This window comes from Thalassophryne amazonica, chromosome 4 (assembly GCF_902500255.1).
Source record: "Thalassophryne amazonica chromosome 4, fThaAma1.1, whole genome shotgun sequence".
Classification (NCBI taxonomy): domain Eukaryota; kingdom Metazoa; phylum Chordata; class Actinopteri; order Batrachoidiformes; family Batrachoididae; genus Thalassophryne; species Thalassophryne amazonica.
In genome coordinates this window covers 60,137,810-60,163,328 of record NC_047106.1, presented here as the reverse complement: position 1 = coordinate 60,163,328, position 25,519 = coordinate 60,137,810, and the positions used below count along the sequence as shown (strand labels likewise).

General features: G+C 40.3%; 1 protein-coding gene across 1 annotated transcript; it reads left to right on the top strand.

Annotated features, from left to right (window-relative positions):
- Positions 1 to 10: 10 nt before the first annotated feature.
- LOC117508932 (cyclin N-terminal domain-containing protein 2-like) lies at positions 11 to 17,219 on the top strand. The gene is made up of 8 exons (XM_034168769.1): positions 11 to 64; positions 3,326 to 3,416; positions 3,662 to 3,831; positions 9,734 to 9,832; positions 10,447 to 10,602; positions 15,256 to 15,414; positions 16,412 to 16,590; positions 16,693 to 17,219. Exons 1-8 carry the CDS (start codon positions 11 to 13, stop codon positions 16,868 to 16,870), a joined length of 1,086 nt encoding a protein of 361 aa, XP_034024660.1. The 3' UTR covers positions 16,871 to 17,219.
- The last annotated feature ends 8,300 nt before the right edge of the window (positions 17,220 to 25,519 follow it).

Sequence of the window (25,519 nt, the reverse complement as noted above, 5' to 3'; positions counted from 1 at the left end):
GCGGCTGAGTATGGCCAGGACTGGGCTCTGCGACTCCAAGCCTCTGCTGGACTTATACGCCACGGTGAGCTTCAATGTCTTAATTGCTTAAATCTGGATATTTATAAATGGACACTGACTACAAGTGTGGGAGACGGGAAGATGCTGATTGGCTGGTTGCCATCACATGACAAACCCCGTGCCGTCTGATTCGCTAATGCAACAGTAAGGGAATTGAAATTCTTCCACTTGTGGAAGAATTTCAGTTTTGTAATGCTGTACTTCTGCTGTACCTTTAGCATTCATGTGGTGGGATACGTCTTGTAGCTGAGCCACTTTTATAAATGTGACATAACATGTCAGGGGTAAGTGTGTAAGGGGATATACTATAAAATATTAAAGCTTACATGTAAAAAATATTGCATAAACTTTAGTTTATATCTTTAGATCTTATATCTGGTGCTGGAAAATGAAGCCAATGGGGAAGTGCCACACTTTTTTTTTTTTTTTTTTTTTTTTTTTTTTTTTTTGCAAATTTTTTTTCTCATTCCTCCAATGGAGCTCCCCCTATAGCTCAGAGTACATATGTCACAAAACTGTTGTTGAAAACTCAGTACTGGCCCTCCCCTCCTGTTCCCCCGCTCTTTGTGTGCCTTTAATGTCAGTGGAGCTGGCAAAGTCTATCTGTGGAGCCGTATCAAGGAAGTAATAACACACAGAAATACAGTATATTTACAAGTGCAATGGCAAGTTTGCCAGTTATGCACACATCTTTCAACTCTTGGCATTCTGAGAACATCTGATTGAGGTTGGCATATGTGTGTGAAAGAGGGAGCTGGAGAACCATTGCTTGGTCACACGCTTTTTTTTTTTTTCTTTCTTTTCCTCGCTTGCTTCAACAGCAACATTTTATTTAGAAAGTGACTCTGTAACCAGTTAACGGCTACGGCGAGCAGTGCTCTCTGCAGCATTAAACCATTATAACAATATATATATAATATACATAGGGTGGCTGGATGTCCTCCTTTGTGCCACAAATTGAAATGGTTTCCGGCATTGTTCCGGCTTAAGTTTTGAAATGCGTGTTTTAAAAAAATGCATGTTTCAAACATGCATTTCAAAACTGAAGCCGGAACAACACCGGAAACCATCTCAACTTGTGGCACAAAGTAAGACATGTGGCCACCCTAAATGTACATCTCGCATTGAAGTCCTCCTCTTTGATGTCTCATGAGATTTTGCAGGATTTGAAACTTCAATAGGGTGAATTGATTGCCAGCTATGGAGTGTTGCCTTCTATAGCCATTTAATGGCTACGAAGTGTCGGCCTTTTGTTTGCTCTTTTTTTCTGGCTCTGCCATGACTAAGTAAATGTGAGAAATAAAGCTTTCATTAGTTTGTTCGTATAGCTGTTAGCTAGCCAGTGCCTCGGTCGTCGTTGGGGGGGGGGCTCCATTCCCCCTGGAACAAGTCACTTATCAATTTCTAATTACTCCCAAACTGTAAAAATGTTGCATGGTTCCCCTTTAAACTCGTCAGTTTAAGATATTTGGTCCACAAATCTGTTTAATCGTGTGAGATTTCAGACCATAAAATATCACATCTGTTTTACCGGCTCCTGTAACGCATCCCCGGCAAAACTCAATTTGCGACCGTAAAATCCAGCATGAATGTCCACAAATCATCAGACACAACAGGGTTATTCCCATTCTAATCCAATTCCATCGTTTGCATGGTTTATTTTTCTGTAAGTAATTCCATTGACGAAGTTTATTGTAGCAACAGCGTCTTCATGCCAAATTGAAATTTCTGTGAGCAGACCCACAGATTTCTCCATCTCGTCAACTGCATTGAGGTAAATCCATCAAACAATCCAGTTAAATCCACTTATTTCGATGACATCGCTATGCCAGTATCTGTCGTTCTCAGCTGACAGTGCCACCTCAGTGACACCTGCACAGCAACACGCTCAAGGCGCAGAGTTATACATCAAATGTGAAACATTTGAATATTTTGCCACAGTCTACTTGATATTTTATGGTCTGAAATCTCACACGATTAAACAGATTTGTGCACCAAATGTAACTGGATTAGAATGCGTATTAATCATGTATGGCACAGTATCCTACAAAAAGAATTCTACCACTGGAAACATGTCTGTATTAATCACAAAATATGAAGTTTATCTTTAATCAAATGCCATGTTTCACCACAAACAAATGTAAAATACAGAGCCACTGTATTTATCACAGCATTGTATCAGAACTAATATTTGTATTTTATGTGTAAATATTTACTGTTTTTGTGAGTTTTACTATAACCAGTTTGATAATGTAAATAAAAAAAAAAATGCATAAAAAGTTTATGCATTTCGCGTGCATAGTTCAAAGGTTTTGGCTTACTGAACTTGACGTCTTTTTCTGGATCACTTGTTTCTGCAGTAAAATATGGTGTTTACTGGCATTAATATTTTGTGAAAATATTGGTTGGGGGAAGAATCAGAGATGGTTACTTGCCCATTGACTTTCTTTTTCCCCCCACTCTTTGTCACCACAGCAGAGATTGATCTGAATGTTGATCTCTTCTCTCTCTCCTCATGTTTTACATTGGATGCTCTTCCTGACACAACTCTATTACATGGAAAATGGGCAGTGGTGGCCTTGAACGAGGAACCTTCTGCTCTGGAAACAAGTGCACCAATAGCTTGGCCAATTGTTGTGCATTTGTGACATCACCGTCCGCCACCACACACACACCAAATGTACCTACTGAAAATGCCCAAACAGTTGTACAGGAAAGATTTGGAGTTGCTGTTAGAGTGAAAGTACATTCAGAAGTCTATGTCCAGCAGAAAAAAATGTCAGGGTAACTGGTATCATAAGCAGTTTGACTTTTGTATCCTTAAAGTGGTAATGATCATAAGTAGGCTACTGTTTTTAAATGTCTGAAATGGTGTCCCCACAATTCTTCTGTTGCAGGCGGAGGAGAGATGTGCCCCCTTAAGAGCTTGGGTTAATGTTTGTCGACCCAAGGATTGCTGGCAGTTTGAGGGAGAAGCGTCCGGGATGGTTCCATTAAAAATGGAGCCATGTCACAGATGGGTAGGACTAATGGCTTCATGCGACTCACCAAACATCTGTTACTGAGCAGTTGTCATCTACTCCTGCGTGGTAGTTTTATTCAGTGCTCAGAGGAGTATTTTTCAGGAGTTGAAGGCTCCATAGTCGATGTTGGCTCATCGTTCTGATCTATGAATGAGCTGTTTATTGTAACTGCCTTCAGTCATTGGGCTCAGACTTGCATATGAACATGTATATTCTAATGTTTAAGCTGTTGTCTGTTTTAGGACAGATTATCTACACAGAGTGGCTGCATTGGCACAGGCCTCCATGAAGATGGTCAAACGCAATCGACTACCTGCATAATCAACACCAAAGGTTCATAAATTTCTTTCTACACCACTTACCCAAATGGATGCACTGTATACTAGCTTTCCTGACTTGTATACTAAAAGCCACTGAAATGTCCTTAACAAACTGAGCTCTGCATTTTGGTGTCTAGTGCTCCATAATAAACTACCCATATCAGTAGTGACATGGTGACTTTCATTGTTCATATTGTAAGTAACAGATTATCTATACTGCTTGCCCTTGGTGGTCTCTTTTCCTTGCCTTTTTTACAGACAGCTGTGTGGAGGAGCCTGTACTACTTTACCATCATGGTTTTCAAGACCTTCATAGCCTGCAGCCACTGCTCCCCAGTTTACTGCGTCATGAAGTGGAGCTAGCACTGGAGAAACTGGGCTTAATATGGGATCGGACATATGCTTGGGACATCTTCATGGATATGATGGTGAGACACTTGGGAACTTAACTTTTCTGATCTCTGAAAATGCAAGGTGGCATGTGACCCTTGAAATAATGGATTTAGTTAATGGGATTTCAGAACCCACAGCTACAACCCCTGGCAAAAATTATGGAATCACCGGCCTCGGAGGATGTTCATTCAGTTGTTTAATTTTGTAGAAAAAAATCAGATCACAGACATGACACAAAACTAAAGTAATTTCAAATCTCTCTCTCTCATTTCTAGAAATCTGGCCAATTTTCTTAAATCCTCCAAACCGTGACTATCCAGGGTTGGGACCAGGAAGCAGAGTTGTAGTCTTACACACCTCTCTGCAGCTTCTCTCCCCCTGCCATCCCCTCATTACCCCATCCCCGTAGAGACGGTGCCTGCTCCCAGACTACCAATAACCAGCAAAAAATCTATTTAAGCATAAAAATTCAAAAAGAAAAAATAATATAGCACCTTCAACTGCACCACAGACTAAAACAGTTAAATGTGGTCTATTAAACATTAGGTCTCTCTCTTCTAAGTCCCTGTTGGTAAATGATATAATAATTGATCAACATATTGATTTATTCTGCCTTACAGAAACCTGGTTACAGCAGGATGAATATGTTAGTTTAAATGAGTCAACACCCCGAGTCACACTAACTGTCAGAATGCTCGTAGCACGGGCCGGGGCGGAGGATTAGCAGCAATCTTCCATTCCAGCTTATTAATTAATCAAAAACCCAGACAGAGCTTTAATTCATTTGAAAGCTTGACTCTTAGTCTTGTCCATCCAAATTGGAAGTCCCAAAAACCAGTTTTATTTATTATCTATCGTCCACCTGGTCGTTACTGTGAGTTTCTCTGTGAATTTTCAGACCTTTTGTCTGACTTAGTGCTTAGCTCAGATAAGATAATTATAGTGGGCGATTTTAACATCCACACAGATGCTGAGAATGACAGCCTCAACACTGCATTTAATCTATTATTAGACTCTATCGGCTTTGCTCAAAAAGTAAATGAGTCCACCCACCACTTTAATCTTAGATCTTGTTCTGACTTATGGTATGGAAATAGAAGACTTAACAGTATTCCCTGAAAACTCCCTTCTGTCTGATCATTTCTTAATAACATTTACATTTACTCTGATGGACTACCCAGCAGTGGGGAATAAGTTTCATTACACTAGAAGTCTTTCAGAAAGCGCTGTAACTAGGTTTAAGGATATAATTCCTTCTTTATGTTCTCTAATGCCATATACCAACACAGTGCAGAGTAGCTACCTAAACTCTGTAAGTGAGATAGAGTATCTCAATAGTTTTACATCCTCATTGAAGACATCTTTGGATGCTGTAGCTCCTCTAAAAAAGAGAGCTTTAAATCAGAAGTGCCTGACTCCGTGGTATAACTCACAAACTCGTAGCTTAAAGCAGATAACCCGTAAATTGGAGAGGAAATGGCATCTCACTAATTTAGAAGATCTTCACTTAGCCTGGAAAAAGAGTCTGTTGCTCTATAAAAAAGCCCTCTGTAAAGCTAGGACATCTTTCTACTCATCACTAATTGAAGAAAATAAGAACAACCCCAGGTTTCTTTTCAGCACTGTAGCCAGGCTGACAAAGAGTCAGAGCTCTATTGAGCTGAGTATTCCATTAACTTTAACTAGTAATGACTTCATGACTTTCTTTGCTAACAAAATTTTAACTATTAGAGAAAAAATTCCTCATAACCATCCCAAAGACGTATCGTTATCTTTGGCTGCTTTCAGTGATGCCGGTATTTGGTTAGACTCTTTCTCTCCGATTGTTCTGTCTGAGTTATTTTCATTAGTTACTTCATCCAAACCATCAACATGTTTATTAGACCCCATTCCTACCAGGCTGCTCAAGGAAGCCCTACCATTATTTAATGCTTCGATCTTAAATATGATCAATCTATCTTTGTTAGTTGGCTATGTACCACAGGCTTTTAAGGTGGCAGTAATTAAACCATTACTTAAAAAGCCATCACTTGACCCAGCTATCTTAGCTAATTATAGGCCCATCTCCAACCTTCCTTTTCTCTCAAAAATTCTTGAAAGGGTAGTTGTAAAACAGCTAACTGATCATCTGCAGAGGAATGGTCTATTTGAAGAGTTTCAGTCAGGTTTTAGAATTCATCATAGTACAGAAACAGCATTAGTGAAGGTTACAAATGATCTTCTTATGGCCTCAGACAGTGGACTCATCTCTGTGCTTGTTCTGTTAGACCTCAGTGCTGCTTTTGATACTGTTGACCATAAAATTTTATTACAGAGATTAGAGCATGCCATAGGTATTAAAGGTACTGCGCTGCGGTGGTTTGAATCATATTTGTCTAATAGATTACAATTTGTTCATGTAAATGGGGAATCTTCTTCACAGACTAAAGTTAATTATGGAGTTCCACAAGGTTCTGTGCTAGGACCAATTTTATTCACTTTATACATGCTTCCCTTAGGCAGTATTATTAGATGGTATTGCTTAAATTTTCATTGTTACGCAGATGATACCCAGCTTTATCTATCCATGAAGCCAGAGGACACACACCAATTAGCTAAACTGCAGGATTGTCTTACAGACATAAAGACATGGATGACCTCTAATTTCCTGCTTTTAAACTCAGATAAAACTGAAGTTATTGTACTTGGCCCCACAAATCTTAGAAACATGGTGTCTAACCAGATCCTTACTCTGGATGGCATTACCCTGACCTCTAGTAATACTGTGAGAAATCTTGGAGTCATTTTTGATCAGGATATGTCATTCAAAGCGCATATTAAACAAATATGTAGGACTGCTTTTTTGCATTTACGCAATATCTCTAAAATCAGAAAGGTCTTGTCTCAGAGTGATGCTGAAAAACTAATTCATGCATTTATTTCCTCTAGGCTGGACTATTGTAATTCATTATTATCAGGTTGTCCTAAAAGTTCCCTAAAAAGCCTTCAGTTAATTCAAAATGCTGCAGCTAGAGTACTGACGGGGACTAGGAGAGAGCATATCTCACCCGTATTGGCCTCTCTTCATTGGCTTCCTGTTAATTCTAGAATAGAATTTAAAATTCTTCTTCTTACTTATAAGGTTTTGAATAATCAGGTCCCATCTTATCTTAGGGACCTCGTAGTACCATATCACCCCAATAGAGCGCTTCGCTCTCAGACTGCAGGCTTACTTGTAGTTCCAAGGGTTTGTAAGAGTAGAATGGGAGGCAGAGCCTTCAGCTTTCAGGCTCCTCTCCTGTGGAACCAGCTCCCAATTCAGATCAGGGAGACAGACACCCTCTCTACTTTTAAGATTAGGCTTAAAACTTTCCTTTTTGCTAAAGCTTATAGTTAGGGCTGGATCAGGTGACCCTGAACCATCCCTTAGTTATGCTGCTATAGACATAGACTGCTGGGGGGTTCCCATGATGCACTGTTTCTTTCTCTTTTTGCTCTGTATGCACCACTCTGCATTTAATCATTAATGATCGATCTCTGCTCCCCTCCACAGCATGTCTTTTTCCTGGTTCTCTCCCTCAGCCCCAACCAGTCCCAGCAGAAGACTGCCCCTCCCTGAGCCTGGTTCTGCTGGAGGTTTCTTCCTGTTAAAAGGGAGTTTTTCCTTCCCACTGTAGCCAAGTGCTTGCTCACAGGGGGTCGTTTTGACCGTTGGGGTTTTACATAATTATTGTATGGCCTTGCCTTACAATATAAAGCGCCTTGGGGCAACTGTTTGTTGTGATTTGGCGCTATATAAAAAAATTGATTGATTTGAAATGGCAACTTTCTGGCTTTAAGAAATCAGGAAAAATAATTCTGGCAGTCAGTAACGGCTACTTTTTTAGACCAAGCAGAGGGAAAAAAATATGGAATCACTCAATTCTGAGGAAAAAATTATGGAATCATGAAAAACAAAAGAATGCTCCAACACATCACTAGTATTTTGTTGCACCACCTCTGGCTTTTATAACAGCTTGCAGTCTCTGAGGCATGGACTTAATGAGTGACAAACAGTACTCTTCATCAATCTGGCTCCAACTTTCTCTGATTGCTGTTGCCAGATCAGCTTTGCAGGTTGGAGCCTTGTCATGGACCATTTTCTTCAACTTCCACCAAAGATTTTCAATTGGATTAAGATCTGGACTATTTGCAGGCCATGACATTGACCCTATGTGTCTTTTTGCAAGGAATGTTTTCAGTTTTTGCTCTATGGCAAGATGCATTATCATCTTGAAAAATGATTTCATCATCCCCAAACATCCTTGCAATTGATGGGATAAGAAAAGTGTCCAAAATATCAACGTAAACTTGTGCATTTATTGATGTAATGACAGCCATCTCCCCAGTGCCTTTACCTGACATGCAGCCCCATATCATCAATGACTGTGGAAATTTACATGTTCTCTTCAGGCAGTCATCTTTATAAATCTCATTGGAATGGCACCAAACAAAAGTTCCAGCATCATCACCTTGCCCAATGCTGATTCGAGATTCATCACTGAATATGACTTTCATCCAGTCATCCACAGTCCACGATTGCTTTTCCTTAGCCCATTGTAACCTTGTTTTGTTCTGTTTAGGTGTTAATGATGGCTTTCGTTTAGCTTTGCTGTATGTAAATCCCATTTCCTTTAGGCGGTTTCTTACAGTTCCGTCACAGACATTGACTCCAGTTTCCTCCCATTCGTTCCTCATTTGTTGTGCATTTTCAATTTTTGAGACATATTGCTTTAAGTTTTCTGTCTTGACGCTTTGATGTCTTCCTTGGTCTACCAGTATGTTTGCCTTTAACAACCTTCCCATGTTGTTTGTATTTGGTCCAGAGTTTAGACACAGCTGACTGTGAACAACCAACATCTTTTGCAACATTGCGTGATGATTTACTCTCTTTTAAGAGTTTGATAAGCCTCTCCTTTGTTTCAATTGACATCTCTCGTGTTGGAGCCATGATTCATGTCAGTCCACTTGGTGCAACAGCTCTCCAAGGTGTGATCACTCCTTTTTTAGATGCAGACTAATGAGCAGATCTGATTTGATACAGGTGTTAGTTTTGGGGATGGAAATTTACAGGGTGATTCCATAATTTTTTCCTCAGAACTGAGTGATTCCATATTTTTTTTCCCCTCTGCTTGGTCTAAAAAAGTAACCGTTACTGACTGCCACAATTTTTTTTTTTCTTGATTTCTTATAGTGTTTCTTAAAGCCAGAAAGTTGCCATTTGACATGACTTTAATTTTGTGTCATGTCTGTGATCTGCTTTTTTTTTTTCTACAAAATTAAACAACTGAATGAACATCCTCTGAGGCCGGTGATTCCATAATTTTTGCCAGGGGTTGTAAATGGCTTCATCTTTGAAGTTACCTTCTACTGCATGAACTGGTTGAAGAATGTGCCAATGTCATCACTAATGGCATAACAAAAAAGGACAAGCTGGTTATTTAGTCTGAGCACTAGTTTTGAGCCTATGGTTGTGAGCTTTGGGTAATGGATGCAGATACAAGTGACGGAATTGAGGTTCCTCTGTCAGTTATCTGGGGTAATATTCTGCAATAGGTTAAGATTCATGAGCTGCTCCTCTTCACATCGAAAGGAATGACTGAGTTGGTTGGGCATCTGGTGAGGTTGCACACTGGGTATTCTCCCTAGGGATGTCTTCCAGGCACATGGAGCTGGGAAGAGGCCTCTGGGAAGACCCAGGACACACACTGGAGGGATTATATCCCCAGATGGCTTGGAAACGCTCCAGGATTCTCCAGGGAGAGTACATGGTCGAGGATAGAATAAAGTGTGGGCTAAACTGCTTAGTCTGCTGGTACCACAGTCTGGATAAGCAGAAAATGAAATTTAACTTGTCTAGAGTATGTACCTGTATAAGTGGGTTTTTTTTTTTTTTGTTTTTGTTTTTTGGCATTACAGAGAACTCAGCTGAGCAGCACTTTTCCCAGCGCTGATCTGCCTCATCCTTTCACCGATGCCACTCATGCTGTTCTGGTGGACTGGCTCATTCGGGTTCATGTGAGTCCTGTTCATAGAATGCATGGAAACACTGAACATAGATATTATGAAGTCATAAATCATTGTTTGGAACTTGACACTGGGGTGGGAGGTGTGGCAAAACTTGTGGGCATCAAATTTAAACAGTTGTTATGCAGAACAGGCAGTTGTGGTCTTGTCCACCAGAACTAGGCTTTAGAAAAGGAAAACAAACTAAATTTGTCATTCCAGTACATGCAAATTGAAAACATCTGTGCATAGCTTTCCTCATGCATGTGATGAGTATTGCCCAAATATGTCCAGCAGATGGCAGTGTTCAGGTGGCAAACTATGGAGTTAAAATTGACAATTTTAACTCCATAGCAAACTGTTCAATGAGATATTGCCCAAAGAAAAGAGGTGGGTTTTGGATTGATCTCATGCAGAAAAGCTCACCTAGTTTGGATAAGTCTAATTTTATGCTCTTTTTAATGAGGTGAGATATACTGGTATTTATTTTAGTCACCATATTAACAATCTGAAGGGGATACACTTGTATCTATTGATCAAATCTATTTCACAGGATGGATAAATGTATAAATCTGGTTAGACACTGGGCATAGGAGTGATATTTTCCATGTTTTCTTTCCTGCCAGGAGATCCTGCATTTCCAGGAAGAAACTCTGTATTTAGCGACACACTTGCTCAATCGCTCTCTACGTCTGATCAAAGTGTCCACAGCCAATCTGCAGCTACTCGGCATGGTTTGTCTCTTTCTTGCTGCAAAGAAGGAAGAGTGTCTCCTCCCTGAGGTACACTAGTCCTCCAACCCCCCGACAAGAGTCATGGTAGCCTTTCTTGTTTGGACATGGTGTCACTCACTTCCTTAAACATGTTTGGTTGCTAGTCATAGGGGGGAAAAAATTAAGACCCCCCCCCCAATATTAATCATAGTTGCATTCATTAATGTGCCTGTAGAATCAGTTAACTTGAGCAGAAGACAGTATCAAGCAAACAGGTTGACTGTTAACCACTTGACTGTAGACTCAGTTGATTTGTACAGCACCAAATCATAATGTTAGTCACCCCAAGGGGTGTCACCAGAGTAAAGTCTACCTTACCCACCCCCTGAGCAAGCACCTTGGCAACAGTGGTAAGGGGAAAAAGTCCATCAGTCATTTTTGGATTAGACTAAGAAACCTCAGACCAGGCACAGTGGGGTGACAGTCTGCTTAGGCAGTACTAACTATAACAAATAAAACAAGGCATCAGAAGGAAATGTCGAATGTTTTCTCACTTCTTGGTATGTATATCTAGGATGTGATTATGCATAATTAATATATACTTTTTTCTTTCACACTGCTGCGTCCTGGAATCAGAAACCAGCTTTCATTAACTGTTGCATGGCTCTTCACGTGTACAGTTCTGCAGTACTGTGACCAATTATCCATGGTTCTCTGCTTTGCCTGGACTTGACTTTAACCATGCACCAAAAAACAAAACCCGTGTGTGTGTATAGGGTGTCTCAACTGTACCATTTCTATTTTCATTTATATAGCACCAAATCACAACAGAGTTGCCTCACGGTGCTTCACACAAGTAAGGTCTAACCTTACCAACCCCAGAGCAGCAGTGGTAAGGGAAAAACTCCCTCTGCGGAAGAAACCTTAAGCAAACCAGACTCAAAAGGGGTGACCCTCTGCTTGGGCCATGCTACAGACATAAATTACAGAACAATTCACAAAATGAATATACAGGAAAAGCTGTTGGTGCACAAGACAGGAGGGTCTCCAGCACAAATACCTCACCCATCTCTGGATGGAGCTGCACCTTAAACAGAGAGAAAAACAGAACCTGGCATCAGAAAGACAAGAAATACAGTATAATTTGTCAGCATTATACAACAAGAAAAACAGGAAATACTAAGGTGATCGCCGGCCACTAGTCCTAAGCTTCACTAAAAGACCCAGAGTTTAGGTAAAGTTCCTAATAAAATGAAATAGAACTATACTATGCCAGCCATATGAAAGGGAAAATGAGTGCATCTTAAGTCTGGACTTGAAAGTCTCCACAGAATGACTGTTTTATTGATGCAGGGAGATCATTCCACAGAACAGGGGCACAATAAGAGAACGTTCTGTGACCCGCAGACTTCTTATTCACCCTAGGGTCACAAAGTACTCCTGCACCCTGAGAACGCAAAGCCCGGGCTGGTACGTAAGGTTTAATTAGGTTAGCTACGTAGGGAGGTGCCAATCCGTGAACAATTTTATAGACTAGTAGCAGAACCTTAAAATCTGATCTCACTGGGACAGGAAGCCAGTGAAGGGATGCCAAAATGGGTGTAATGTGGTCGAACTTTCTGCTTTGTGTCAAAAGTCTGGCTGCAGCATTTTGAACCAATTGGAGAACCCTAATGCTGGACTGTGGCAAATCGGAGAACATAACATTGGAGTAGTCCAATCTAGAAGAGATAAACGCATGGATCAGGGTCTCAGCATCAGCCATAGACAGGATGGGCTGAATCTTTGCTATATTTCACAGGTGGAAGAAAGCAGTCCTTGTAATATTTCTAATGTGGTGGTCAAAGGACAATGTAGGATCAAAAATTACCCCAAGGTTCCTCACTTTGTCATTATGATGTATGACACACGAGCCTAGGCTAAGCATTAACGGGTCAAATTGATGCCGATGTCTCACTGGATCAAGAACCATCAGAACTGTAATGTTGAGTTGTCTGCTCCTCGTGCACATTCTGCTGTGCTCGAACAGTTTGAGCCCATTTCTTTTGCATCTCTCGCTGATGTTGTAAAACACATAAAATCTACAAGTTGTCCTTTTGATGTTGTTCCAGCTAAGGTGCTGAAGGAGGTTTTTAATACTGTTGGGGCGGGTCTCCTAACTTTTATCAATGCTTGTCTTAGATCAGGGTCTGTTCCAGCTGCTTTTAAACATGCTGTGGTTCGACCTCTTCTTAAAAAACGTCACCTGGACTCATCAGTTTTATCCAATTTTAGACCTGTCTCTCATCTGCCATTTCTAAGGTTTTAGAAAAGGTTGTCTTTTTACAGTTACAATCATTTTTAGAAGACAATCTCATCCTTGAAAAATTCCAGTCTGGGTTTAGATCGCGACACAGCACTGAGTCAGCACTTTTAAAAGTTCATAATGATATTACTCTGTCGGTGGATGCAGGGAATCCTGCTGTGCTGGTTCTGTTGGACCTCACAGCAGCTTTTGATACTGTGGATCACACAGTACTTGTTTCCCGGTTGGAACATTTTATTGGCATTCATGGTACTGCACTTGAGTGGTTTAGATCATATTTGGCTGAAAGGAGCTTTTCTGTCATGATTGGGGACCTTTCCTCATCAACTGCTCCTCTGTGCTGTGGAGTGCCGCAGGGATCTGTCCTTGGGCCGATTCTATTTTCTTTGTACATTCTGCCATTGGGGTCAATTATAACCCAGCACAATTTGTCCTTTCATTGTTATGCAGATGATCTGCAAATCTATCTGCCTGTGAGGACTAATGGGAGTGATGCTTTGTCATCATTATTTAATTGTATTCGTGATGTAAAGCCGTGGCTGTCCCGAAACTTCCTTTACCTGAATGATGGTAAAACTGAGATCATGGTGTTTGAGCGCACTGGCATACCAAATGTGGTAACACCAAATTTTGGTGCTTTGGCTAACTATGTAAAACCAGCTGTCAAGAATTTGGGAGTGATATTTGACAGCTGTTTGAGGTTCGATCAACAGATAAATTCTGTTGTCAAAGCTAGTTTTTTCCAACTTCGCCTCTTGGCTAAAATAAAGCACTTTCTCAATAGACGTGATCTTGAGACGGCCATTCATGCTTTCATCAGCTCCAGACTTGATTATTGTAATGCACTTTATGCGGGCATTAATCAGTCGTCTCTTGTGCGTCTCCAGTTGGTGCAGAATGCTGCTGCTCGTCTTTTGACAAACACTTCTAGACGTGAGCATATTGCGCCCATCCTATACTCACTCCACTGGCTTCCAGTTCGTTTTAGAATTGATTTTAAAATTTTAATGTTTGTTTTTAAAGCTATTTGTGGCCTTGCACCTCCCTACTTGTCTGAAATTTTAACTTTGCGCACCTACAGTAGGACGTTAAGGGCGTCTGGCCAGCTTTACTTAGATGTTCCAAGGTCAAGATATAAACGCTGGGGTGATCATGCTTTCGCGGTAGCTGGCCCCAGACTGTGGAATGAGCTACCTCTTGAGTTACGTACTATTCCTGACCTAGCACTTTTTAAATCTAAGTTAAAGACTTATTTATTTAAACTGGCTTTTAACACTTAGTGGGGAGGTGACATGTTCTGTTATTTTTATGTTGTTTTTTTATGTTGTTTTAAAATTTTATTTTATGTGTTTTATTTTGTAAATTTGTGTTTTTAATATTAAGCACTTTGGACACCAGTCGGTGCTGTAAAGCGCTTTATAAATAAATGTTGATTGATTGATTGATTTCAGTCTTATCAGAGTTTAAAAGTAGGAAGTTTCTAGATATCCAGCTTCTCACTGATGCAAGGCAATCTTCTAGGGATTTTATGTGAATGAGATTACTAACAGTTATTGGCATGTATAACTGAGTATCATCAGCATAGCAGTGAAAGGTAATCCCAAAACGCTGCAATATGTATCTAAAAATCTATCTAGATCTGATTTGATGCAGGTGTTAGTTTTGTATTTTGTATTGAGTGAGTCCATATTTTTTTCCCTCTGCTTGGTCTAAAAAGTAACCGTTACTGACTGCCACAATTTTTTTTTTCTTGATTTCTTATAGTGTTTCTTAAAGCCAGAAAGTTGCCATTTGAAATGACTTTAGTTTTGTGTCATGTCTGTGATCTGCTTTTTTCTACAAAATTAAACAACTGAATGAACATCCTCCGAGGCCAGTGATTCCATAATTATTGCCAGGGGTGTAGTTCAGTCTTTCCTTTATGATGTTTTAAGTCCACATGATCAATGTAACCTCATCTGAACTTTCCTAAGAAACACATCAGTCTCCAGTTTTCCGGAAAACCATCTCACAAATTCAAGTCTCCTTGCCATTTGTTGGGGAGTTAGTTCGCTCTGAGACTGAATTTTGGATGGAAAGAGATGCAAGTCAGGCCTTAGGATGCGTTGTACAGAACTCGACGATTTTTGTTCTCTCAATTGGGGTCAACGCCGGCATTTTTCCTGGACTTTGTCTTGCAGAACAAACTTTGGGGTTTCTGAAATGAGAAAAACACAATTATTTCCCCAGTAAAACCATTTCCTGATATTTATATTTCATATTCCACTTTTGGGTACTTTTTTTTTTTGCAAGATGTGGGTATGTGGCTCGCATATCTCTGTCAGGGTTAATGTAACTTGTCACATGCGCTTGGGTAAGTTAAGCAGCCTTGATGTGGATGTTTTCTATACTTCTGGTTATTGTAGCTCTATTTCTAGGTGTCTGGACTCTGTTACTTAATGGACAACACCTACAGTAAACGTCAGTTGCTTCGGATGGAACGCAAAGTCTTCTGTGGACTCAAGTTTGACTTGTCTTACTGTCCTCCTCTGCACTTCCTCCTCCTGTCTGCCTCCATTGCTCGCTGTGGGGCTAAGGTGAATGATTCTATCACTGTTGTCAGATTAATCCCCTAGTTGCTCCCATTGTGTAGTGAGCACCTTGTATGGCAGCACCTTGATGTTGGGGTGAATGTGAGGCATTATTGTATAGCGCTTTTCCATCTGCATCAGATGGTCAAAGCACTTTACAAATGCAGTCCATTTACTGTTCTGCAAGTGTATCTCAAAAAATTAGAATATGAAAATTCAAATTTTTTTCAGGTATTTAGAGAAAATTTTACATATTCCAGTTTCAATACATAAACTAAAACGTTTCAGCCAGTATTGTTTTTTTTTTTTTTTTTTGTCAACTTTCACAATTGCGTCCTACAGCTCCAAAAAAATAGAAAATGTTAACTATCCCACTTCTGAAAAGTGTGTTCATTTATACACCCAGTACTTGGTTGTGGCTCCTTTTGAATGAATTCCAGTATTAGTGCAGTATGGCCTGGATGCGATCAGCCTCTCACACTGCTGAGATGTCCTGGAAACCCAGGTTATTTCAGCTCATCTTCCTTGTTGGCTCTGGTGTCTCTAATCTTCCTCGTCACAATACTCCTATGGAGAATCTGAGGTGTTGTCTATGGGGTCAATCAAGTACAGTCAGCAAACCAGTTCCGAGGAGGTTTGGCACTGTCCAGAAATGTGTGAACAGCCAGCTCTTTCATTGATGATCTTGTGTGGCTTCCCTCTTGTGGAAGGTGTCTTCTGGACAACTATCCCTTCAGTAGTCTTCACCATGACTGCGGTTGTACGTAAGGAATCAGACTGAGATCCAGGTACTCATCCTGCATAAATAGACTTGCAATAAAATATTTGAGATGTGTTTTGTTTTTTTGGAGCTGTAGGCTGTAATTATGAAAAAAATTTAAAATACACTTTTTCACTCAAATTCCTGATTAAAAAAATATTGAACTCTAACAATCTAATTTTGAAATGCACACAAGTCTCCTCAGCAGGTTGGGTTCTTGCACTCTGTTCCATCTGTCACCAGGTAGTGTGGATGGCTCGCTATCTGCTGGAACTGTCACTCATGGGCGGACAGTGCGTGGTGTTCCTGCCCGTGCAGCTGGCTGGGGCGGCCCTCTGCTTGGCCCGTCAAGTCCTGCAGGAGACCATGACGCCAGAGGGGGAGGCTGCTTGGTGTCGGGCTGCTAGCATCCATGTTGGAAGGTGTGTACATGGACTCTGGAGGGCCAATTTTGAGGTGCCATCCATGGTATCAACAGCTGCAGTCCAAACTTGAACACTTAACAGCTGTACTCTGTTTTCCAGTGAAGCTGCCCTGCTGAGGATCATGCACATTATGGCAAGCGCTGCAGCTAGAGCTCACACCAGAGAGACCTGTGCTACTTTTGTTAAGTTCTCGTCACCAAAGACCATGCATGTCAGCAGACACCCTGGTCTGAAGACTGCCTCTGGTCTGCTAGGTTTATGCACATCACTTACCTGACACACAGTAAATATGCTAATATTTTGTTTTAAAGGTAGTAATACTAAATCTGTATCACATCAGCACTTTAGTGTAATAAACCCCCAGCCAAAGGATTTTGGCTACTGATTCTGAGGAATTACCATGAAAATGAGTGTGAAAGATTTGATGCCAAAAGCTGTTCGACAAAGAATTGCATGTGCTTTGTGTGCATGTGGTATCACCAACTTAGTGGTACCCATTTTATGATCTTATCTCGCAGCTGACTTAGAAAATATTTGAAATGTCATGTATTTGTTGTTTGTGGAGACGATGTCAGCTTTCATAGTTATTTGAGAAATTTTAATGTAAAAAATAAAGTGTCTGCTGCAAAGTAGTTTCGACAATGAGTATTTTGTGTGCTTTGGATATTTGTCATGACTTGCAGACATCTTTAAGAAAATTAACTATTGCAGGACAAGTTGAGAGTAACGTTGATACTGAAAATCTGATTTCTCCTCTGTCCATTTAAAGTCCAACGGTGCTGTTGTCATGTTTCGCCGCCTTCTTTAGTTTGTGCACCTAATTTGGTGTCTGTAATCATTTCTGACTTTGGCAGGTTGATTTCTGTGTTCTTGACTGATCTCAAACTGGTGCAACAGATTGCTGGTCATATGACTGTTGCAGTGAGGACGGGCTCTTCAGTCCCATCCCTGAATATTTACATTTGAGCAACAAATGGCATCATTCAGACTGAGTTTGGTTCTTTTAAAATAAAGTGGGTTCTGTCAGTCATTAATATTCATGTCTGACCACAGATTATTTTATAGTTCATACCCGTGTTGTCACGTGCATGTCATCCATATCTTTGTATCATCTATAATTTATCATACGTGATAATTACTTTGCAACTGTCAAATTCATAACAGTGGTTGCTGTAAGTGGGAATGTTAGAGAAAGGCTGATGGTGTGCATGTGCAAAGCTGTCCCATTCTGTATTCGGTAAACGGAACTGTAGATACCAAGCCTTCCGTCCTGTCCATTCTACTGGGCAAACCACTCCGCATCTGACACAGCTGGAATGACTTTGTGTCAAGTGGACAGTTACTTACAGAAACGTAGAGACCACTGCATTATGAATTAGTGTCAGCAATGACATTTAGACCACGTGACACATTTCTTGGGAAATGATTCAGCATGCATGCGCCTCCGTGTTGACCACAGCAATTATAAAAGACCAAGGGGCAGTTATTTGGCTACTTTCAAGAGGTGGGAATGGACCGTTTCTCTTCCTGGGTGGTTGGCCCCCAGGACCTCAGACAGTTCTGTCGTTGGTGGATGCGGTGACTTGTGGCACCTGACCTTTTCTAATATAATGAAAGAATGTGCACAGTACTAGGTTACATCTGTTTTCACTGTATTCAGTTGTAGCCCCCAAAGGGAAATGTCAGGGGAATCCCCAGAGATGCCCTGTGACACACTGGCAGCCTATCTAGGGTGTACCCCACCTCTCACCCAATGACTGCAGGGATACGCTAGAAGATGGATGGATGGATGTGAGTACAGGAAATTAATGAATTCCCTGAGATGTGTAGAAACCCCACCAATAAAACCAAATACAGCAACACCCTGTAGGACAGTAAATTCAAAGCAAAATGTAAAGTAACTACCTGTCTTGACGTTTGTCACTTTTATTAGGAGGAAAGAAAATTAAATTCTTAGAGAATGGTGAAATTATGTCTGCATTTTCTGGTCTGTCTTCATACAAGCATTTTTTTTCCCTCTAAGGTTCAGTTGTAATCTAGCAATACATTTTTGGGGATGTAACTGCTCAGAAAAATGTGATTGCAGGAGCTGGCTTCAAATTAATGTACTATATTGATCAAATACTCCACACATACACAAACAAAATGTACAAAACAGCTTGAAATTCCAAAATTTTAAAATGACAGATTCACACAGGAATGTTACAATCCTTATAAATATATGCAAAATTGTCACGTCAATTCTGCAAGTCGCCGCATTTGAGACATTACACAATGTAGTGATTAATATTGTAAACTGTAAATACTGCATGTGTTGCATTCGTCGACTGTGTCCCGGGGAAGTGCCTGAGGCTTTACATCTGAACTCGTGACAAACCAATCCCCCAAAAAATGGGGGCACACAGAGCGGCACACTCTTGCCAGAGTGCACAGGTGCATGATGGGAAAACAAACTTTTAAATGACTCAGCTGCTTTTATCTTAAGACATTCATGTTTTTTGTTCAATATTATGATGTAATCTTCAGTCTGTTTTTATAAATACCAGACATTTATCCATAAATATTTGGACAATTATATTGTTGCTTGAGAAGAGCTGAACTGAAATAAATCAAGGTGAGTATGGCGTGCAGAACTGCAACGTTTATTCACGAGGATTAACAAAAATATTTTAAAATCATTTCCAAATTAGTCATTTCTATACACACTTTCTATTTCTAGAGCCCATAAGTAATGAGACAGTCTAAATATAATTACTGTTAAATTACATAGTCACTTTTAAAGTCAGTTTTACTTCATTAAGTCAGGGGATGGATACAAGTTAATGTGACATTTTCATTTTGAGGAAATCCTCTGTGCCAATCCACCATCAAACATCTCACAGATTTACCACAGTGTTTGTAGTTCTTACTGATTGATGTAAACAAAGTCTAAGACATGTTCAATGACTTTATCCATTTCCTGATTTGTCTGAAACGGCCTCTTAAAGTGATGATTTGAGCTAAAAATACTTATGTTTTAGTTTGTTCAAGTACTAGTGGGCTCTGAAAATGGAGGCACAACCTAAAAAAGTGTCTGGAATTCCTAAAGAACTAATATATTTTCGTTAAACCCTTTGATTTAAAGCTGAAAGTCTACATTAGAGAACATCCTGATGGTTTCATTTCAGTTCCACTGTAGTGGCATACAGAGTTAAAATTACAAACACTACAAAAAAAAGTCCAAAAACTTATGGACCTGTCTATAAATATGCTGAGATGACACCTGTGATTCTGCAGACCTGAAGTGATATTCATGGAGGACATGTGTCCCACATCACTGACTTCCTGTCCCCAGTAACTTTGCCTCCATAGAAACCTTCATTCGATTGGTGCACTGAGGAATTTAAAGATGGTCTCGTTGGACAAAGGGTGCCTCAAGGTGGCTTCAAAAACCCTGAATGTGATTCTGATGATCCATTCACCTGCGCAGACACAGCCACAGTGTTGAACCACACAAAGACAGAGACTTGCTGCCACCTAGTGGTAGGTGGTATGTGTGCCGTTTGGCCAGAACAGCGAGTTCATTCTTCAGCACAGACACCTGGAAGAAGAAAGTTTGATTTAAGTCACCATGAGACCACAGAATAATGAATCATCCAGGAATACTTTTAAATTACAACATTTTTTTTTTAAATGTATAAAACTCGATTGTTATATGACTGGATAAGATCATTTAGTTTCTTCAAATGACTGGCAGGTCAGTCCAGGTCATGTCTGTCACTCTGTGAAACCATCAGGTCTGATTACTGACCAAACAAAGACCAAAGAAACACACCTTAGATGTGCCATGAAATACTGTCAAGACAAGAAGATCATTAATCGTTACATGTCAGTGTAATTAGATCTGAAGTAGAACAAATGGAAAAATAATAAAACAGCTGACTGAACTGTAAGTATAACTTTAAACAGCAAGAAGAAAATAATCTGTAAAACATGAACAGGCCTCAGTGCTGACAAGAGAAGCAGCCTCCATCCAGAATGTCGGCCTGTAAAGTCCAGAGTCAGAGAGAAAACAACACAACACTTCGAATTAAGTCAACACCGTGAATACAGAAAACATTTATATTTCTTTGAATAAATTCCAAACCAAACAAGCTCTCATCTGTAATCTGTATCCATTCATACTGAAAATGATCGGTTCACTTGTACCAAACAAGACCTGAACAAGTTCATGTTTTCTCTTTATGATGTCGATTCAAATCAAATTTATTTATATAGCACCAAATCACAACAAACAGTTGCCCCAAGGCACTTTATATTGTAAGGCAAAAGCCATACAATAATTACAGAAAAACCCCAATGGTCAAAACGACCCCCTGTGAGCAAGCACTTGGCGACAGTGGGAAAGAAAAACTCCCTTTTAACAGGAAGAAACCTCCAGCAGAACCAGGCTCAGGGAGGGGCAGTCTTCTGCTGGGACTGGTTGGGGCTGAGGGGAGAGAATCAGGAAAAAGACATGCTGTGGATGAGAGCAGAGATCAATCACTAATGATTAAATGCAGAGTGGTGCATACAGAGCAAAAAGAGAAAGAAACAGTGCATCATGGGAACCCCCCAGCAGTCTAAGTCTATAGCAGCATAACTAAGGGATGGTTCAGGGTCACCTGATCCAGCCCTAACTATAAGCTTTAGCAAAAAGGAAAGTTTTAAGCCTAATCTTAAAAGTAGAGAGGGTGTCTGTCTCCCTGATCCGAATTGGGAGCTGGTTCCACAGGAGAGGAGCCTGAAAGCTGAAGGCTCTGCCTCCCATTCTACTCTTAAAAACCCTAGGAACTACAAGTAAGCCTGCAGTCAGAGCGAAGCACTCTATTGGGGTGATATGGTACTATGAGGTCCCTAAGATAAGATGGGACCTGATTATGCAAAACCTTATAAGTAAGAAGAAGAATTTTAAATTATATTCTAGAATTAACAGGAAGCCAATGAAGAGAGGCCAATATGGGTGAAATATGCTCTCTCCTAGTCCCCGTCAGTACTCTAACTGCAGCATTTTGAATTAACTGAAGGCTTTTCAGGGAACTTTTAGGACAACCTGATAATAATGAATTACAATAGTCCAGCCTAGAGGAAATAAATGCATTAATTAGTTTTTCGGCATCACTCTGAGACAAGACCTTTCTAATTTTAGAGATATTGCGCAAATGCAAAAAAGCAGTCCTACATATTTGCTTAATATGCGCATTGAAGGACATATCCTGATCAAAAATGACTCCAAGATTTCTCACAGTATTACTAGAGGTCAGGGTAATGCCATCCAGAGTAAGGATCTGGTTAGACACCATGTTTCTAAGATTTGTGGGGCCAAGTACAATAACTTCAGTTTTATCTGAATTTAAAAGCAGGAAATTAGAGGTCGTCCATGTCTTTATGTCTGTAAGACAATCCTGCAGTTTAACTAATTGGTGTGTGTCCTCTGGCTTCATGGATAGATAAAGCTGGGTATCATCTGCGTAACAATGAAAATTTAAGCAATGCTGTCTAATAATACTGCCTAAGGGAAGCATGTATAAAGTGAATAAAATTGGTCCTAGCACAGAACCTTGTGGAACTCCATAATTAACCTTAGTCTGTGAAGAAGACTCCCCATTTACATGAACAAATTGTAATCTATTAGATAAATATGATTCAAACCACCGCAGTGCAGTGGCCTTTAATACCTATGGCATGCTCTAATCTCTGTGATAAAATTTTATGGTCAACAGTATCAAAAGCAGCACTGAGGTCTAACAAGACGAGCACAGAGATGAGTCCACTGTCTGAGGCCATAAGAAGATCATCTGTAACCTTCACTAATGCTGTTTCTGTACTATGATGAATTCTAAAACCTGACAAACTCTTCAAATAGACCATTCCTCTGCAGATGATCAGTTAGCTGTTTAACAACTACCCTTTCAAGAACTTTTGAGAGAAAAGGAAGGTTGGAGATTGGCCTATAATTAGCTAAGATAGCTGGGCTAGCCGCGCGTTGGAGCTCATATGCACTGAAGAACCCTTTGGAAAACAATAATCCTACCAGTCTGGAGCAAATCCTCGTCTTCAAGACCCAGAGTGACTATGTGCATGCAGAAACTCCTTTCCCTGATCATCCACGCAGGTGAGGGTGGTTTCACTGGCAACAACACCGTCTCTTCTCCCGACTCTTAACGAGGTAAAACTTGAAAGCAGCAGCGTTAGCTTCAGTGTTAGCTTAGCCTAGCCTGCTCAGCTCTGTCCTGAACTGCAGCTCAAACTCACTCCTTTTTGGTGCGGTTCGTTCAGAAAATTCCTCTGCAGTCCACGGATGTGAGGAACTGGTACCCAAGCTCAAGGTGGTTCTGCTTTTAATTACTTTCAGTCTCTTCAAGACGCATGTCTCCTGCTTGCACCTGCACGACACTTTCCGTCCTCCTCCGCATCGCAAGTCCCGCTTTTTTCTTCTTTCCCCTTCCGGTCTAACGTAAGACACTCAAAGCATCACAACTAAAAACATTAATAAAATAATTAAATGGATCTGGAATTCAACCTTTTTTTTCTTACAACTGAACTATGAATTTTTTATGAATTCCTTAATATTTATCAATGTTTTTCAACATGAACCAAAGTGAATATTTTATCATTAAACCATGAAATAATGTAAGTTATTTTACAAAGAGAAAACATTAACCACCTAGTACTCATTTATTTTTTGTAATAAAATAAACCTTGAAGAAAAAAATAAAATAAAATAAACTGATTTACTAAAAATCAGGTTATTACATAATGAAAATAACTCAGACAGAACAATCGGAGAGAAAGAGTCTAACCAAATACCAGCATTACTGAAAGCAGCCAAAGATAACAATATGTCTCTGGGATGGTTATGAGTATTTTTTTCTCTAATAGTTAAAATTGTATTAGCAAAGAAAGTCATGAAGTCATTACTAGTTAAAGTTAAAGGAATACTCGGCTCAATAGAGCTCTGACTCTTTGTCAGCCTGGCTACAGTGCTGAAAAGAAACCTGGGGTTGTTCTTATTTTCTTCAATTAGTGATGAGTAGTAAGATGTCCTAGCTTTACGGAGGGCTTTTTTATAGAGCAACAGACTCTTTTTCCAGGCTAAGTGAAGATCTTCTAAATTAGTGAGACGCCATTTCCTCTCCAGCTTACGGGTTATCTGCTTTAAGCTGCGAGTTTGTGAGTTATACCACGGAGTCAGGCACTTCTGATTTAAGGCTCTCTTTTTCAGAGGAGCTACAGCATCCAAAGTTGTCTTCAATGAGGATGTAAACCTACTGACGAGATAATCTATCTCACTCACAGAGTTTAGGTAGCTACTCTGCACTGTGTTGGTATATGGCATTGGAGAACATAACAAAGAAGGAATCATATCCTTAAACCTAGTTACAGCGCTTTCCAGAAGACTTCTACTGTAATGAAACTTATTCCCCACTGCTGGGTAGTGCATTAAAGTAAATGTAAATGTTATTAAGAAATGATCAGACAGAAGGGGGTTTTCAGGGAATACTGTTAGGTCTTCAATTTCCATACCATAAGTCAGAACAAGATCTAAAGTATGGTTAAAGTGGTGGGTGGACTCATTTACATTTTGAGCAAAGCCAATTGAGGCTAATAATAGATTAAATGCAGTGTTGAGGCTGTCATTCTCAGCATGTATGTGGATGGTAAAATCGCCCACTATAATTATCTTATCTGAGCTAAGCACAAAGTCAGATAAAAGGTCTGAAAATTCACAGAGAAACTCACAGTAACGACCAGGTGGACGATAGATAACAACAAATAAAACTGGTTTTTGGGACTTCCAATTTGGATGGACAAGACTAAGAGTCAAGCTTTCAAATGAATTAAAGCTCTGTCTGGGTTTTTGATTAATTAATAAGCTGGAGTGGAAGATTGCTGCTAATCCTCCGCCCCGGCCCGTGCTACGAGCATTCTGACAGTTAGTGTGACTCGGGGGTGTTGACTCATTTAAACTAACATATTCATCCTGCTGTAACCAGGTTTCTGTAAGGCAGAATAAATCAATATGTTGATCAATTATTATATCATTTACTAACAGGGACTTAGAAGAGAGAGACCTAATGTTTAATAAACCACATTTAACTGTTTTAGTCTGTGGTGCAGTTGAAGGTGCTATATTAATTTTTCTTTTTGAATTTTTATGCTTAAATAGATTTTTACTGGTTGTTGGTCGTCTGGGAGCAGGCACCATCTCTACGGGGATGGGGTAATGGGGGGATGGCAGGGGGAGAGAAGCTGCAGAGACAACTCTGCTTCCTGGTCCCAACCCTGGATAGTCACGGTTTGGAGGGTTTAATAAAATTGGCCAGATTTCTAGAAATGAGAGCTGCTCCATCCAAAGTGGGATGGATGCCGTCTCTCCTAACAAGACCAGGTTTTCCCCAGAAGCTTTGCCAATTATCTATGAAGCCCACCTCATTTTTTGGACACCACTCAGACAGCCAGCAATTCAAGGAGAACATGCGGCTAAACATGTTACTCCCGGTCTGATTGGGGAGGGGCCCAGAGAAAACTACAGAGTTTGACATTGTTTTTGCAAAATTACACACCGATTCAATGTTAATTTTAGTGACCTCCGATTGGCGTAACCGGGTGTCATTACTGCCGACGTGAATTACAATCTTAACAAATTTACGCTTAGCCTTAGCCAGCAGTTTCAAATTTCCTTCAATGTCGCCTGCTCTGTCCCCCGGAAGACAATTGACTATGGTTGCTGGTGTCGCTAACGTCACATTTCTCAAAACAGAGTCGCCAATAACCAGAGTTTGTTCCTCGGCAGGTGTGTCGTCGAGTGGGGAAAAACGGTTAGAGATGTGAACGGGTTGGTGGTGTACACGGGGCTTCTGTTTAGGACTACGCTTCCTCCTCACAGTCACCCAGCTGGCCTGCT